This window comes from Crotalus tigris, unplaced genomic scaffold, assembly GCF_016545835.1.
Source record: "Crotalus tigris isolate CLP2741 ecotype Arizona unplaced genomic scaffold, ASM1654583v1 scf7180000017549.6302385, whole genome shotgun sequence".
Taxonomy (NCBI): domain Eukaryota; kingdom Metazoa; phylum Chordata; class Lepidosauria; order Squamata; family Viperidae; genus Crotalus; species Crotalus tigris.
In genome coordinates, this window is record NW_024096467.1 from 4,458,185 (window position 1) to 4,476,562 (window position 18,378).

Sequence of the window (18,378 nt, forward strand, 5' to 3'; positions counted from 1 at the left end):
AGCTGCTCAACTGCTTGTTCTTAGTGTCAGGAAATTTCTCCTTAATTTTAGATTGGATATCTCTTTAATGATCTTTTATCTTATCCTGCCCCCAGGTGCTCTGAAGAATAGGTTGCTCCCCTTCTTTTCTGTGACAGCCCCTCAAGTACTTAGTGCTATCCTATCACCCCTAGTCCTTCTCTTCGGTAGACTAGGCACATTTAGTTCCCTCACTCGTTCATCCTATGGTTTAGCCTCCAGAACTTTTATTATTTCTGTTGCTCTTCTCTGCACTCTTTCTACAGTCTCAACATCTTTTTTGTATCATGGTAACCAGAATTGGATGCGGTATTCCAAGTGTGGTCTTATGAATGTGAACATACTTGATGGATCACCATAGATATTCAGTAGGCTGCATTCAGTTTGGTAATCCATATGTTGCACATCCAAGTCAGTAATGGTCAAAGACCTACAGCCTTTTTATATGTTCATGTGCATCGCAATTAAGTCTCTGAAATTTCTCTGAAAGAGATTACCCTCTGTATAGTTCTGAACTGACTGAAAAGAAACATGACACACTGTCTAGCAGGATCTGCTCCAGGAAAAGATTTGTGTTAGGAATGGAAAAGATCAGCCCAAAGTGTACTGACTGTATTGTGCCCAAAACAAGGTATGCAGTAGTGATTGAAATTCCTGAGTGGGTATGAATAAACAAGACCACAAAACCCTGTCAAGCATCTCATGAATATGTATTCCTGTCTGATGAGACTAATGAAGTGCAGGAGCTGGTTGCTAAGATGAGTTGTACGGAAGGGACATCTCATTAATTTGAGATGTCCCTTTCTACAATCAAATTAAAGGCCAGCCTGCATTGTCAAATTCCTGTAGTAAAAATGTTCTCTCTTGCCATTTCTGGCACAGGATATGAGCCTCTCCTTAGTAGGCCTAGCATGGCTGTTCGCTCTGAAGCCGCTTCATTTTCATTTTCTGTCGTCTTGCTGTTCTGAGTTTCTTGGTTTTTAAGAAACTATCTTCTAATTGGTATAGGAAGTCTTCTATAATTCCAACCTGTGGACAAACATAAAAAGAGAAAGGCTGTCAAAAACAAAAAATGTGGCAGCCGTCTGTTTTGCAGTGTTTTTTGTTAAAAGCATTGCTTTCTCTTCAAAATGCCTTAAAAAGGGGGGGGGGTACCACTTCTGAGAAGCAAAATTCTATCTCAAAGGCATACAGTGTTTCAGGAGCTAGGTTTCCACCCATTTTTCAGATGGCACCAAGGTCTGAAGATGTAATGCCTAATTTCCTTTATAGAAGAAAGCAGAGCCCATATGATAGAAAAATCAAAGTAGACGTATGCTGCATCTCTTTTAATATGGTTCTTTTCATTGGAAGTTGTCACTGGAAATTAAACTGACATCCTGACCTTTTCAGAATGGCTAAACAACTGCTTTCATTTAAGTTTTAAAAAAGATACCATGTTCATTGGAGCATTTGCAATTTCAAGCTCAACCTGAAGTGTTTAACATGTTTTGGATGACAATTCTTACCATCATTGCATTATTCACCAAGGGATAATCAAAAAAGGACAATATGAATTAACTATAATTAAAAAGAATTCAACACAATCATCAACAATAAAATAATCTCCTATAAATCAAGGCAATAAAGCAATAAAACACAATTAAACACAACACATTGACCATGCTGTTTGGGTTTGATAGAAATTATATTCATAAAGAATCACAAAACTGTGTCTCAATTATTTTAGCCATTTTATGAGGGGGAATTCACTGGAGAAAGCAATTATGTATTTGGAAGAATTAGCGAGAAAAGGAAACTAGGCCATCAAAGAACATGGTGGCTGGACACTATCAAAGCTGATGCCAGCCAGAACATAGAACAACTCAAAGAAATAGTGCAAGACTGGAAGATGTGGAGTGACCTGGCCCATAGAATCACCAAGGGTCAGACATGACTGAATGGATATAACCACCACTATCATCCTCATCTCATCCTCATCATCCTCATCCTCATAAAGATTTGAAGAAGCTACTGGAAAGGCTATTTTGAGTGACAAGATTTTTTTCTCTATTGCATTTTCTTCGGCTCTCATATTAATTTTGTTTTCTGAACTGAATAAGTATCTGTCTACCTTTCCATCCATGCAGCTATATACAGTACTTACAGTAAATTCAAATTGATATTCCCTTATCTAAAAATATAAATGATATTCAAACTGAGGTTAAGCCATAAGAGGAATTATAATATTGCTTTGACTAGGGCTATAGAGAGCCACACTTAACTAGGTTGGTTAATGACTTAAAAAATGCAGCCATTCAACATGCTAAATTTGATTAGTGTTAACCTTAATTAGGTTATTTTTGTACTTTAACATTATGTAAGAATCCAACCTGTTTGATTAGTTCAGTTCAATTTATTGTATGAATCCAGAAAAAAGATTCAATAACCACTGGGGTATGTTTAAAAACCTGATTGGCAACCTCTACATCCATCTTAATGGTATTTGCTGGTATGAAACAATTAAGATATCTTATTTCTCTCCGAACATTTTGGGGGATTGCAGCTGAGATGAAGTCATCATAACAGATTCCATTTTGGCTTGGCCCAAGATGTTTTATTATCTAACGGAGAAAGACAAAATGTTCTTCCATGCAATTCTACGTGCAGAAATTATTTATGTAGCCATTTGGATACTTTTTTTTAACATTGCCTATCCAATGGACTTCCCCTTTATGGATTACTGCCTTGTCGTGGCGAAGGGGCTTGCGTAACTCAGTGAAGCTATAAGCTATGCCATGCAGGGCCACCCAAGACGGACGGGTTGTAGCAGAGAGTTCTGACAAAATGTGATCCACTGGAGAAGGAAATGGCAAACCACTCCAGTATCTTTGCCATGAAAACCCCATGGACAGTACTAAAAGGAAAAAAGATATGACGCTGGAAGATGAGCCCCTCAGGTCGGAAGGTGTCCAATATGCTACTGGGGAAGAGCAGAGGGCTAGTACTAGTAGCGCCAGAAAGAATGAAGCGACTGGGCCAAAGCCGAAAGGACGCTCAGCTGTGGATATATCTGGTGGTGAAAGGAAAGTCCGATGCTGTAAAGATTTTTTCTCCATAGGAACCTGGAATGTAAGATCCATGAATCAAGGCAAGCTAGACGTAGTCAAAAAAGAGATGACAAGACTGAACATCGACATCTTAGGAATCAGCGAACTAAAATGGACAGGAATGGGTGAATTTAACTCAGATGACCATCAGGTATACTACTGTGGGCAAGAATCCCTCAGAAGAAATGGAGTAGCCTTCATAGTCAATAAAAGAATAGGAAAAGCAATACTGGGATACAATCCTCAAAATGACAGAATGATCTCAATTCGAATCCAAGGCAAACCATTCAATATCACAGTAGTCCAAATCTATGCCCCAACCACTGGTGCTGAAGAGGATGAAATTGACCGGTTCTATGAAGCCCTACAGCACCTTATAGAATTAACACCAAAAAATGATGTCCTTATCATCATGGGGGATTGGAATGCTAAGGTAGGAAGCCAAAAGATAACCGGAATAACAGGCAAGTTTGGCCTTGGAGTACAAAATGAAGCAGGGCACAGGCTAATAGAATTTTGTCAAGAGAATACGATGGTCATAACAAACACTCTTTTCCAACAACCCAAGAGACGGCTCTACACATGGACATCACCAGACGGTCAACATAGAAATCAGATTGACTATGTGCTCTGCAGCCAAAGATGGAGAAGCTGTATACAGTCAGTAAAAACAAGACCAGGAGCTGACTGTGGCTCAGATCATGAGCTTCTCGTTGCAAAATTTAGGCTTAAATTGAAAAAAGTAGGGAAAAGCACTAGGCCACTCAGGTATGAACTAAATCATATTCCTGATGAATATACAGTAGAGGTGACAAATAGATTTAAGGAACTGGATCTGATAGACAGAGTGCCTGAAGAACTATGGATGGAAGTTCGCAACATTGTACAAGAGGTAGCAACTAAAACCATCCCAAAGAAAAAGAAATGCAAGAAAGCAAAATGGCTGTCTGAGGAAGCTTTGCAAATAGCTGAGGAAAGAAGGGAAGTGAAAGGCAAAGGAGAAAGAGAAAGATACACCCAATTGAATGCAGAATTCCAGAGAGTAGCTAGAAGAGATAAGAATGCCTTCTTAAATGAACAGTGCAAAGAAATAGAAGAAAACAACAGAATAGGGAGGACCAGAGATCTCTTCAAGAAAATTGGAGATATGAAGGGAACGTTTCATGCAAAGATGGGCATGATAAAGGACCAAAATGGCAGAGACCTAACAGAGGCAGAAGAGATTAAGAAGAGATGGCAAAACTACACAGAAGAACTATACAAGAATGAGCTTAACATCCCAGATAACCACAATGAGATGGTCATTGACCTCGAACCAGACATCCTAGAATGTGAAGTGAAATGGGCCTTAGAAAATCTGAGCAACAACAAAGCTAGTGGAGGTGACAGTATTCCAGCTGAGCTATTCAAAATCTTAAAAGACGATGCAGTAAAAGTGCTACACTCAATTTGCCAGCAAATTTGGAAAACTCAACAGTGGCCACAGGATTGGAAAAGGTCAGTTTACATTCCAATTCCAAAGAAAGGCAATGCCAAAGAATGTTCAAACTATCGCACCATTGCACTCCTTTCACATGCTAGTAAAGTTATGCTTAAAATCCTACAAGCTAGACTCCAGCAGTATGTGGATCGAGAACTACCAGAAGTACAGGCAGGATTTCGAAGAGGCAGAGGAACTAGAGATCAAATTGCCAACATACGCTGGATCATGGAGAAAGCTAGGGAGTTCCAGAAAAACATCTACTTCTGCTTCATTGACTATGCTAAAGCCTTTGATTGTGTGGATCACAACAAATTGTGGCAAGTTCTTAAAGAGATGGGAGTACCAGACCATCTTATTTGTCTCTTGAGAAACCTATATGCGGGTCAAGAAGCAACAGTGAGAACTGGACACGGAACCACTGATTGGTTCAAAATTGGAAAGGAGTCCGGCAAGGCTGTATACTGTCGCCCTGCCTATTTAACTTATATGCAGAGCACATCATGAGAAAGGCAGGGCTAGATGAATCAAAAGTTGGAATTAAGATTGCCGGGAGAAATATCAACAACCTAAGATATGCAGATGATACCACTCTAATGGCAGAAAGTGAAGAGGAACTAAAGAGCCTCTTGATGCGGGTGAAGAAGGAGAGTGCAAAAGTTGGCTTGAAACTCAACATTAAGAAAACCAAAATCATGGCATCCGGCCCTCTCAATTCCTGGCAAATAGATGGGGAAGAAATGGAGGTAGTGACAGATTTTATTTTTCTGGGCTCCAAGATCACCTCAGATGGGGACTGCAGCCAAGAAATTAAAAGACGCTTGCTCCTGGGGAGGAAAGCTATGGCAAATCTAGACAGCATACTAAAAAGCAGAGACATCACCCTGCCAACAAAAGTGCGTATAGTCCAGGCCATGGTTTTCCCAGTTGCAATGTATGGCTGTGAAAGTTGGACCATAAGAAAGGCTGAGCGCAAAGAATTGAGGCCTTTGAACTATGGTGCTGGAGAAGACTCCTGCGAGTCCCTTGGACTGCAAGGCGTTCAAACCGGTCAGTCCTAGAAGAGATCAACCCCGACTGCTCTTTAGAAGGCCAGATCCTGAAGTTGAAACTCAAGTACTTTGGCCACCTAATGAGAAGGAAGGACTCACTGGAGAAGGGCCTAATGCTGGGAAAGATTGAGGGCAATAGAAGAAGGGGACGACAGAGAATGAGATGGCTGGATGAAGTCACTGAAGCAGTAGGTGTGAATTTAAATGGACTCCAGAAGATGGTAGAGGACAGGAAGACCTGGAGGAACATTGTCCATGGGGTCGCGATGGGTCGGACACGACTTCGCAATTAACAACAACAATCCAATGGACTTAAGAGTATCAGGTTTGGAACTGTGGACTAGTTCAGTGGTGGGATTCAACCTGTTTGCCCCAGTTTGGCAGAAGTAGTAGCTAATTTTTTCTTGCCCAGGCCCAGAATGGACTTCTGGATGCGGCATCCACACAGAGAACCAGTTGTTCACATATTAGAATCCCACCACTGGACTAGTTGTCTGATATCTCATGTCTGAGCTCTTGATGCTTCCAGGAGCTGCCAACTATGGTGGCCTTCTTGTTCTTCCTATGCCATGGCTATCCTTGATTGAGAAGGCCCTGTACCATTGCACATACTTGAAACAGGTGTATGAGTTACTAGATACTGCCTTCTATGATATAGCAGGTACATTACAACAGGGCACAGATATAACAGGGCACATATAATAGGTATAACAGGGCACAGATAAACCCCCAAGTGGCCTCAATGGTCTCAGAGTGCTAACGACCAGATGACTGCAAAAAATACAATCCTTTCCCTCCCCTTCCACCTTCAGAACCTATCCTTCCATCCCCCTACCATCAGTCACAACTGATGAAGCTTCTTGAATGAGAAGTGAAATATCTTCTTCCTTCTCAATGAAAAAAATAGTGTTATGGTTCCAGCTAATGAAACATTTCAAAGAACTTCCAGGCATTATTTTCCTAAAAGTCTTTTATTGTTACAAAATGTCGGCACAGGCACAACGGAGGGATGCTAGGATCTAAGTTCTCTTCCTCTGAGCAGTTAAATTATCAGCATGTTCCCTCTCTAAATTAGCCATCATATCTCACATTATCCAATTAGTGTGAAGGTCAAATGTTTTCTTCCTCTTTCTTTCCTGGACTTTACCCCCAACCCCCCTTCTGCTCTGTATTAACCCCATAATTACCAGACAATTCTACATATTGTCAAAAGCAAGAATATACAATATTTGCAGCGTTGACAAATAGTTCAGTTGCCTTTTGAAAAAGCACCTTTGAGACAACTATGACATGGATGACTGAGAATCTCCATAGACAAACAGGTACGTTCACATGGGAAAAAATCTATGTGGTTGATAAGAGTCAACAGTGACTTGATGGCATATGATCAATCAATGAATCATGTTACAAGAACCTGTATAGACACTCGGCTTTTCTTTATGAATTAACCACTTTAACTGGCTGCTGTTTAATCATAACATTCCCTGAGCAGGGATGGCATCCTCTCCCTTAGAAAAAGTTATATGTTTCCCCTCTTGCAAATCCTTAACACAGGTGAGTGTCTGTACACATTCTTTGGTATGCAGATGTTTGTGTTTGCTAGATAATGACCCCTTTTGCCTCCTCTTTCCGGCAGCAATTATTGTTTTCCTGATGTGGGACAGACTGATATGGGTGCCTTCATTCGGCTGGTGCACATGCCCACTGAGAATTGATCAGAATGCTATCTTTGAATGACATTGAAAAACAGCCACTTGAAAAGGAAGACATGCCGAGAAAATTAATCTTAAGCAAGTTTTCTCGATAAGAAGAAAATACTGGTGGAAAAGCTGTAGTTGTAGAATGAAAATGTAGGGAGAAAAATGTGTGTTTCTTCCTGCCCTGCCAAGATGCATTTTTTTCCTATTAAGTCTGGATGAAGTTCTAAATAAATACATTTTCCTGAGAAACATCTCTCACCAAAGAGTTCAATAAAAGAGTAGAAGATGCAAAACAAGGATTCTTGCAGATGTCATCCATCTTGCCCAAGAACAAGTCAATGATTATTTTAATAAGGGGCATATTGAAATGCCTATCTTTTCTTTACTCCACCTATTTCATGAACAGCTTTGAGACAGAGAGCTGCATCCAGGTGCTCTTCATAAATAACACATGTATTTATATAGATCTATATATTTATCATTCATGTTTATTCATGGGCATCACCATTCTCACAAATGCAAATGGCTACTAAAGGAACCTCAAGATAGCTGAGAATTTGCAATTAATTATTTACCAGACAGCAGCACTTTGATGCAGAAAAAAAATACTTCTTTTTCCTACTGGACTGTAAACTCTCAATTCATTTCCTTAAAGTAAATACATTAAATTCAATTAATGCATAAGTCTGCAGTCGGTCTGGTAGTGCAGTATTTTGTGCATGAACTTGCTTGCCTGTGTCACCACAGATTCACATAATATGTGAATCAGTTTGAAGTTTGTTTACCATTGAAGACATAGGAAAAAAAATAGGATTTACAAAAATATTTGCAACAATGTTGTATTTCAAACTGCTATGAAATGCATTCTGAAAATAGTACTGTTTGTTCCATGGTTTTTAATATGTATTTGGTATTAAGAGCCAGTTTCCCCCATGTAAAACTACCTATTTGGTTAAAATTTCCATTAGGTTCTGCCCCTGATATCCCTCCTCCGTATAAGAGATTAGGTAGAGTTCCTTTTAAACTGTCCAAAACATTAATTTGTTACTTGCTTATCATTCTAAATGCAAATTAAAACATTTTTTATTTGTATTAGCCTTTGATGAATTGAGTTGTTTGCTGCCAACTATGTGTCTCACACACACACACACACACACACACACACACAGAGATACACAAACCCTCATACTGTAGAAAACTTCAAGGAGATTCTTTGCTTTCATGAAAATTTGCGAAAAGCATTCATCCATTTGAAGCTCCTTTCTGGTGCAACACGTATGCCTATTTCTAAAAATGAACTTGAGTTTATGCACTGAGGGGCTTCATGCTATAGTTCCAGAAGCTTCTTCAGACTCTTCCAGGCAATTACAGGAAGTCCTAGAAGAGTAAGATATGCATAGGACAAGCACTGAAATCTCTTTTGCCTACAGGAATCAGTGGTCAAAACCTTAGGTAAAGATAAAGGTTTCCCCTGTCCAGTCATGTCTGACTCTAGGGCACGGGTGTCAAACTCGTCACGTGACGTGTTGCGACGTATTGTGACTCTTTTTGCATTGCCGGCAATGGGGTGGGCACGGCTTCGGTATGATGAAATCAGCTTGCGGGCTGGCAGTTTGACACCTCTGCTCTAGAGCGGCGGTGCTAATCTCTACTTTTTAGCTGATGGAGCCAGTGTTGTCCAAAGACATTTCCGTGGTCATGTGGCCAGCATGACTATATGCCAAGGCACATGGAACACTGTTACCTTCCCACCAAAGGGGAACCTATTTATCTACTCACATTTGCATGCTTTCAAACTGCTAGATTGACAGGAGCTGGGGCAGGGAACGGGAGCTCACTCCATTGCATGGTGCTTAGGTCTTGAACCGGGACTGTCAGCAAGTTCAGCGTCTTTAACCACTGATCCATCATGCCCTCTTGGTCAAGGCCTTGGAGCAGTGTTTCCCAAACTTGACAATTTTAAGGCATGTGGACTTCAACTCCCAGAATTCCACAGCCAGCGTTGCTGGCTGTGGAATTCTGGGAGTTGAAGTCCTCATGCCTTAAAATTGTCAAGTTTGGGAAACACTGCCTTAGAGTACTGTAAAACACTTCAGAGAGGTGAATGGCATTGTCTCTTTACCTTGAACATCACACTGTGTCCACGATGTGAATTGGTTCTTTATCCAGGTAAAATGCAGCTCTCTCACACTGTGTTGTATGTATATATAAAGGCAGGGATTTTTTCAGTTCTACTGTTTTGATAAAATGGTTGAGTATAATGTCTTTAGCATCTAAGAAAAATGAACTTGGCTGAACAGCTGTTCCTGCCAAAAGTTGCCCTATTTCTTTGGAAACCATATGTCTATTCTACCAGTACTACATGTTTTCAGGTAAGGCCCGTGAACCTGTAGTTCTTCCCAGTGGCTACATCTTTTCTGTGCTTACACTGCTGACTGCCTGCCACAAGATAGGAAGCTGGATATTTGCCACAATCAGAGACATGCAAACTTAGGTAGAATGTTCAGAAGCAAAGAGTCCTATAGCTGTAAAGTAATCAAGGCTTGTCATGAGTTGGGACCAGGAACCTGATGAACAAATGACAAATCCAAGAGACACAATAAGGTGGAGTCATGGCCCAACAAGATAAACATGGTAGAGCTGAGGCTTAAAAAGTTGTTCTGAGTGAGGCTAATAAATAAGTCACGCTGAGCCACCAGATGCACAGCCGAGGTACACTACTCATCAGAGTCTGATCTCCTGCCAGCCTGGTTCTTGGCCAATCTATCTGACCTGTGGAGCTCAATTCTTTGTGGCTGTATTTTTAACGTATGCCACTGCTTGGAACAGCGTTGGTGAACCTCAAAGTCCGAGAAGCTCTTAGTGAGTTCAGACAAGGACTTGTGGAACTTTCTGGATCTGCCTCAACCAGAGTAGAGTTACTGGTTTCAAAACTGCTGGAACTAGCCTTTCAGGAATTATTAGAAGCTTCTGGATCTATTCCCTCCTTTTCATCATCGGAAACAACTCACCAGGACTATAAAAACATTATTATGATTTATTCAATGTGTATGGCTGCACATCTCATTTAAGAACTTGGATGGCTCACAATGTATGAAATCACCACTTTCTTTGAGGTACTGGAATGGAAACTGAGGTGCAGTGACTGTCCTCTCCATTTCCATTGCTGCATTATTCACACTGAAAGCCTCAGGTCGTGAGGGTGGGACTCACAATGTCCCTCTTTGTGAGATGAGATATAATGTTGTGTTATCCTGGAAGGAAGACAGGAGTTCAGCTGTGAGTCCATTCAGGTGGACTAGTATCTGGTGATACTAGACTAGCTTTGCAGAAGAGACTATTTGCACCACCGCTTTAGAGCAAAACAATCCTTGTAACCATCCAACATTTTGGCTGTATTGTAATTGAACTGCACACTTGTGTCTAAAAATAATGCACCCATCTGTAGAAGAAAGCCCAGAAGTCCACATTGGAATGTAGGATCTATCTGTCTGGATTCCAAAGTAAGTTACTTCAAAATCATGTTGGACAGCTGGATGGATGATTTTAAGGGACTATTTTGAGAAACAAATGGGGGGGGGGGGAACTGTTGGTAATTTTCAGTTCTTCCTGTGCCATTTTCTTAATACTTCTGTCCTGTTGCCCTACCATTAGCAATGGCTGCCATATTTGGGCTTCCAGATTGCAACTCCCATCCTTTCCATCTGTTATGAAGCTGTGGGTTATGGGGGCAGTAGTCCAGCCCTCTGCAAGTAGCAACAATATTTCGTATACTCTATCTTTCTTACTTGGGTTATAGCATTACTATATTTCCTCACTTAGTCTCTCTTCCTTCAAATCTCCTAAGCTTTGCGCTTCAACTAAAGATTTTGCTCTTCCTATCTTGAATACCACTTTGTCCCTTTGCAGCTGAAGCAAATGGGCAGAGCGCTGAATTGGGTAGTATTTTTAAATTGAAGACAAATGCAGTTTTGTAATATGCTGCTAAGGAGGAACAGGATGATATTGCTTCCATCTTGTAATATTAGGCCAGTGTTTCTCAACCTTGACAATTTTAAGGCATGTGAACTTCAACTCCCAGAATTCCACAGCCAGCATTGCTGGCTGTGGAATTCTGGGAGTTGAAGTCCACATGCCTTAAAATTGTCAAGGTTGAGAAACACTGTATTAGGCCATGTCATAGTAAATTCTTTTAATGTCTACAAGGCCTTATGTCCCATCTAATTTTTAAAGGTTGGCATGCTTCAAAGCAAAACATTTATAAATGGAGTAACAGAGTTGGAGGTCTTCTAGTCCAACCTCCTGTTCAAGAAGGAGACCCTATACCATTTCAGACAAATGATTGTCTTATCTCTTCCTAAAAATCTCCAGTGATGAAGCACCACAACGTCTGAAGGGAAGCTGTTCCACTGGTTAATTGTTTTCACTGGTAGGAAATTTTTCCTTAGTTCTAGGTTGCTTCTCTCCTTGATTAGTTTCCATCCATTGCTTCTTGTTCTGCCTTCAGGTGCTTTGAAGAATAAGTTGACCTCCTCTTCTTTGTGGAAGCCCCTCAGATATTGCTATCATGTCACCCTAGTCCTTGTTTGCATTACCGTATATGCCGGCGTATTAGGTGACCCGGCGTATAAGACGACCCCCGTCTTTATCGCCGGGTCGCCTTCCTAGAACGTCGTCTTATACGCCGGAAACTACCAGTATTTCTGGCGTATAAGGCGACTCAGCGTATAAGGCGACCCCCGTCTTTGGCACCAAGTTTAGCGCTTCCGGAAGTTGTCTTATACGCCGGCATATACGGTAAATTAGACAAACCCAATTCCTCCAACCGTTCTTCATGTTTTACCTTCAGTCCTTTAATCATCTTTGTTGCTCTTCTCTGCATCTTTCTAGAGCAGGGGTCTTCAAACGTGGCCCTTTTATGGACCTTTTATGACTTAGGCACGCTGGCTGAGGAATTCTGGGAGTTGAAGTCCACAAGTCATAAAAGGGCCCAGTTTGAAGACCCCTGTTTTAGAGTCTCAACATCCTTTTGATACCAGGGTGACCAAAACGGAATGAAATATTCCAAGTGTGGTCTTATACCAAGCCTTAAACTTTAATTCTACAATCCTTCTGGAAAGGTGAAATGAATAATATAGAATGGCCCAACTCTTGTATTCTTGATTCATAACATGATTTGCTCAGCCTAATCATAGGAAAGAAATAGATTTATTAGCTATCTTATAACCTTTTCATTTATTGGCACCAGAATAGAGCCCTTGAAAGATTATAATGTTAGAGACTAAGGATGTTTGAGGTGGTGGTGCCCCTGAATTTACAATAAAAATGGTGGGGCTTTTATTTTATGGTTATTACTCTCATCTTGACTATCTTAACCCTTCATCTAAAGTTATCTGCTAGGGACCCACATTAAATTCAAACCATTTATTTTTGTGTTTTTGTCTCATCTGAAGACTGAGAGGTGCTTATATAATTAAACTAAAAATAACCAATTTGCACATGACTAGAGAGGAGAGATGCCCATACACACAAACACATGTAAGAGACGATAGTTTGGGCTCCATTTCCCCAAATCCCCTGTTAGTATTTTGGTTCCAGATTTTTGGGCTTGTAGCCCTTGTGCATTCAAAGGTCACCAGGTTCAGAAAGTCTGCATTAGATGGGGGAAAAAAAGAAAGAACAAAATAGACAGAGACACACACAGTGTAACCGTAACTAAGCAGTTATCGTTCTTGTCCTTGTTCACGGCTTTTTGCTTCTGCCTCTGCATTTGATTTTTTTATATATATATAAAAAAGATAAAGCTGGGGGAGAGGATGTCAGCCCTTCTGTCTTTTTGCCTTTTTAAAAGTTGCCAGTTTGACTGCCTTTGAAAGAAAAAAAAAATCATCATCAGAACTATAGTATGACAGGAAATGCCAGGTTCTTTGTAGGGCTGAGGCTGTGTTTTGTGGAAAAGCACTTAAAGTGTGAGACCTGGATGTCAGCTCAAAGAGACACATTTGGCAGGGAGCAAAGCAAGAGATATCAGAAAGCAGGTCTTCACTGCACCTGCCAATGCTGCTGTCACAAAGGCCAAGCTCTTTCCAGTAAAAGTGTTCTGGCTTCAAACGAAGCTGAAGATAAGCAAATGCTGGCCTTTGGCCCTTAAACCCTTGCTGTGTGTGTCCAATCCCCTCCTGAATATCTCTGGATGAGAACAGACAAGGCCTTTCCAGTGATGGCACCTATTCATCCGATGCTTTGGCCACACCATTATCTCAATGTCCTTTTTACTTTGCAGTACTGCTACACTGTGCAATTTGGCTTTATTTTCATGCTGTTAAATGCCCCAGTCGGACGGACTTGTGGGCTCCCAAAATCATTTTTTCAGATTTTTTTCCAAGCAACTGCAATATTTAAGATGCTGGCAATAGAGATTATTGCTTGACAATAGAGATTATACCATTTTGAGGGAAAGAGAGGCGGCAGCCAAGCACATGATATATTTTTCCCAATTTGCATCAACTTCAACTCTTCAACAAACAAGAAATTAGTTCCTCTAAGCCTTGGAAATGAAAAGGCCATCCACCATTGTTCTAGGAACAGGGAACAAGTCATTTATCTAAGCAACTGGTACTGTCTTCTCTCATTCATTGGGGAAACCATTTTCCATCTCTTCACTGTCCAGCAATGCATGAATATAATCTCCAAGGTACTTATAAATATCCTAAAAATCTACCTTGTACTTCCAAATGAAGTAAAATCAAATGTCTACTGAAATCAAATGAAATCAGATGACTTTGATGACAAGTTGAAAGTTTTGCAAGGTGATGTGACATTTCATTTAAGTTTTTTGTTTGTTCATTTCTCAATTGTATCATGTCACTTTCTTCATGGATGCCAGAATACAAATTGTTCATTCCTAAAGCCCATGTTCCTTTAAACTGGTTACATGTTTAGGGTTACAGATAGCCATCCCCAACAAACAATACCAATAAAAGATATTATTTGTAACTCAGGATTAAAATGAGGGGTCCTTGGTACTCTCCGAGCTTGGTCGTTTTCTTGTAGATGTTTTATTATCCAAACTAGATAACACCATCAATGCATCAGTGCTAGCACTGATGATATAACCTACTCAGGTAATGAAACATCTGCAAGAAAACAACCAAGTGCAGAGAGCATTAAGGATCCCACCCTTCAACAAATGGTGCCTAAAGTTGTAAAGATCAAATCCTTAAGAAGTCATTTAACCTTATGAGGCTCTACACTGTTTTGGTGATAAACAGCACGTATATATATTTGCTACAAGAAGTATAAATATATTGACGAAGGAGATAAAGTTGGAAAAAGCTGTTGAGCACAGCATAAGAGCCATTAGGATGTTGTACTTACAATGCTGATCTAAGTGGGAATGGTCTGGTTCAAATCATCACTAAGCTCTGAAACGCAGGGGATAACCTCAAGCAATCCCTTATTTCCAAACCAAATCTCAGAAATGTGAATTTTAATTTTTTCCACATGTTAAGGGAAGCCGATCTTTCAGAAACTGAGTGGCCAAGCATACATTAGAAGACCTTAAATACCCCCCCCCCCCGAATGCACATCCCAGGTAGGGGTGTCCACGCTGATTAAGAAGTCAAGAGGGACACTGTGAGCATACAGCCATATCTATGCCTCTTTGTATGTATAACACACCACAGGAAAAAGAGGTGAGGCTTTGATCATATCACAGCAGGTGCCTTTGACTCCTCCTGCAGACACCTCTCTTTGCACCTTCTCTTTCTATTTCAGAAAAAGAATCAAGATTTCTCCCCTCAGCCAGCTTTTGTGAGTTCTATTTGAAAGACATTTTTAATCAGTTTTTAATATTGTGCCTTATTGGAGGTTGTGAGGAAAAAGGGGAAAAATGGTGCTAGGGTTAGGCCTTGAGTTTGTACCATCTCTCATACAAACTCAAGCTTGTTGCTCACTCAAGAGGCCAAGACTTAGCAATTAAACCAAGGTTGCTGGTTGGTAGCCTGAATCAAATGTCTCAGTTGACACAGATATTTGACTTTGCCCCTGAGGTTGTTTCAGGCTTCAGGTACCACCTGCCAATTGAAACAGATGTTCTGTGGTGAAGGTATCCCTTTCCCAAAGAACACCTGCTTGGTGCCAGGTTCTAAGGCAGTGTTTCTCAACCTTGACAATTTTAAGGCATGTGGACTTCAACTCCCAGAATTCCACAGCCAGCATTGCTGGCTGTGGAATTCTGGGAGTTGAAGTCCACATGCCTTAAAATTGTCAAGGTTGAGAAACACTGTTCTAAGAGCTATTGGAGCTCTCTCGAAACATAAAAAATTAAGCAATTTTTTTGGTTATAAATGGCATGAAATATGTAAACAGATAATAGCCTTTGAGCAGTTTATTCCTTGCCCTATTTAATCTGATATTAAATCCCATACATTTTTATGTCACCTATAAATTTTCCTTGGCACTTCAGATTTTTGCACTGACAGCTCATAACTGCAAACCCTGTCGGCTTTTGAAAGACAGAGGTTGAACGTGAAGGCTATTGGGAATATTCTGAACCCAGGAATGGAAGAGGAAAGCAGTCTTTTTGGCATAAGTAAATTGATGAGGCACTGGAAATGGATCAAGGAAATTTAGATCTAAACTGCACTTTTTCTACTTAAATTATGTACGAATTGTCTCATGCAGAAAGCATGAAGTTAGTTTACATATTCTGTGAGTCTGTAAAATCTGCTTGACTGTCAAAAGGTCTAGAAATTGAGGAAGTCCTCACAGATGCTGCTTGGGTTTAGTAATTCATATTCAGACTTTGCCGTTAAATGGGAAGCAGCAGGTGCTTACAAGAAAATAAGAACTATTAAGTATTAGATTGTTATTAAAGACTAGATTAAACAGAGAATTAAACAGAGAAAATCAATTATTCATAACAGAGAAGGCAAATAATTTACAGCGTCTATTTTATTTCAGTGGACATTGCTTAATTAGTGTCCCAAAGTGATGTATTTTCATTTGCTCTTTCTTTGTGCTCTTTATTGTACTATTGAACTGTTGCTATGGATTTCTTGCTGTTTTTAGAACTCAGCTTATTTTTGTAGTTGTTCTCCTGTATGTTGCCAAATGTATGCACATACTTCCATCTGTTCCATGGAGCTTTTAAACACACAAAATGCTATACAACTTTGTCCTCTTTCATCATGCCTCTTCTACAGCTGGTAGTTGACTTACAATCATTTGTTTAATGACTGTTCAAAGTTACAAGGCATTGAAAAAAGTTACTTACAATCTGTCCTTCCATTTACAACTAACACAGCATCTTCACGGTCATATGATCAAAAGTTGGGTGCTTGGCAATTACAGAATAACAGAAAAACAGAGTTGGAAGGGGCCTTGTGTTATGTCCCGAGCCTTGCAAACGGCTCGGGCGTTTGCAGGCAGTCCCGGGCAGGTGCAAAGCTGCCCGGGACCAGACAGGCTGTCGCCAGCGCCGTGCGCATGCGCGGATGCTGGCACGGGAAAAGTAACCCATTTACCCGGGAGTTGCCTATATAAGAGGCTGCGAGGCGTTTGGGCGAGGCTGAAGCCATCTTCCTGTAAGCTGAACGCTGAATAAATGAAACTGAGAACTCCAGCTGCTTCTCGTGTCTGTTTTCCCGCCACGGACTCAACACTGGCGACGAAGGTGGGATGCCTTGCACTACCTGGAAAGGAAGAAGTGTAAGCTTACCCAAGGAGTCCTGAGCGGCGGAAGAGGAACGGCGTCGACTCGGCAGCTGCCCGCCAATCCGGTGCGCATTCGGGGGTAGGCTGGCTGATAGACCCGTCTCCTGAAGATCCGAAGATGGCGAAAATCGGAAGGCTTTCGGAATTCGACGTCTCACATCCAGAGCGGTGGGAGTCCTACGTATCCAGAATGGAGAACTACTTCAAGGCAAACCAAGTGAGGGAAGATAGCTTGAAGGCGGCCACCCTGCTTTGCGTTTGCGGCCAAGACGCCTTCGAAATCGCAGAAAACCTTGCAGCACCTGTCCCAGTAGAGTCTGTAAGCTACGCAGACCTGAAGAAGCTGCTGAAGGAGCACTTCCATCCCAAGGTGTCCGTTATCTCATGGCGCCACACCTTCGAACAAAGGGATCAACGGTCCGGTGAGTCAGCCAAGGAATACATCGCCGCGTTACGGAAGGCCGCCAAGCCCTGCGAGTTCAAGGACCTCGAGGAACGACTGAGGGACCGATTCGTGTGCGGGTTAAGGCATCGCGAGCTACAACAGAGACTTTTCGCAAAGGAAGAATTATCCTTCCAAGACGCCTTAAGGGAAGTCACCGCAGAAGAAGCAGCAGGCGGCGCCGTCAAAAACATGCGGCCGATCAGAAACAGTGCAGAGGGTGCGTCCGTGCACCAGGAAGACGTCCGACGAAACTCCGAGGAGGATCCGGACGAGGAAGTCGACCGTCTACACCCCGCGAAGGAAGAGAACCAGAAGGGAAGCTCTTCGGCTCCGCTCAAGTGCATCGGCTGTGGAGGTCGCCACAGGAGAACCGACTGCAAGTTCCGCTCCGCTACCTGCCGGGCATGCGGTAAACAAGGGCACATTGCAGCTGTGTGCCTGGGCCGACGAAAGGCACAACCCCAAGAAGAACGCCTGAAGGGTACCAGATTCCCCAGCCAGAATAGGGTAGGTTTTTGCGCTTCGCGAAGAAGCATCTGTAGAACAGGCACACACAAGCCCATGAAGAAAAAGCTGTCACTCAACGTGAAGCTACAAGGGGTTCCATTATCTATGGAACTAGACACAGGGTCTGCCCTGTCCATCATTTCATTGCATACATTTAGGAAGATTTGTTCCAGAAGTGGGTCTAAGGCCAAGTTAAGGCCTTCTGATATTGTATTAACAGATTTTCAGAACTCAAGAGTGTGTGTTAAGGGGGAGGCCACCCTTAACGTGCAATACAAGAGTTTTGAAGGTCCACTAGACTTATTAGTAGTAGGGGGTGAACGAACGAGTCTCATAGGACTCGATTGGTTTGAGGCCCTGGGGATACACG

General features: G+C 41.5%; 1 protein-coding gene across 1 annotated transcript in view; it reads right to left on the reverse strand.

Annotated features, from left to right (window-relative positions):
* Positions 1-876: 876 nt before the first annotated feature.
* The window catches only part of SPATA16 (spermatogenesis associated 16), a 202,864-nt gene continuing 185,362 nt past the window's right edge, over positions 877-18,378 (reverse strand). Inside the window, exon 11 of the mRNA XM_039338463.1 lies at positions 877-1,047. Within this exon, the coding sequence (XP_039194397.1) occupies positions 925-1,047 (123 nt within the window). The 3' untranslated portion in view covers positions 877-924. The remainder of the gene's footprint in view (positions 1,048-18,378) is intronic.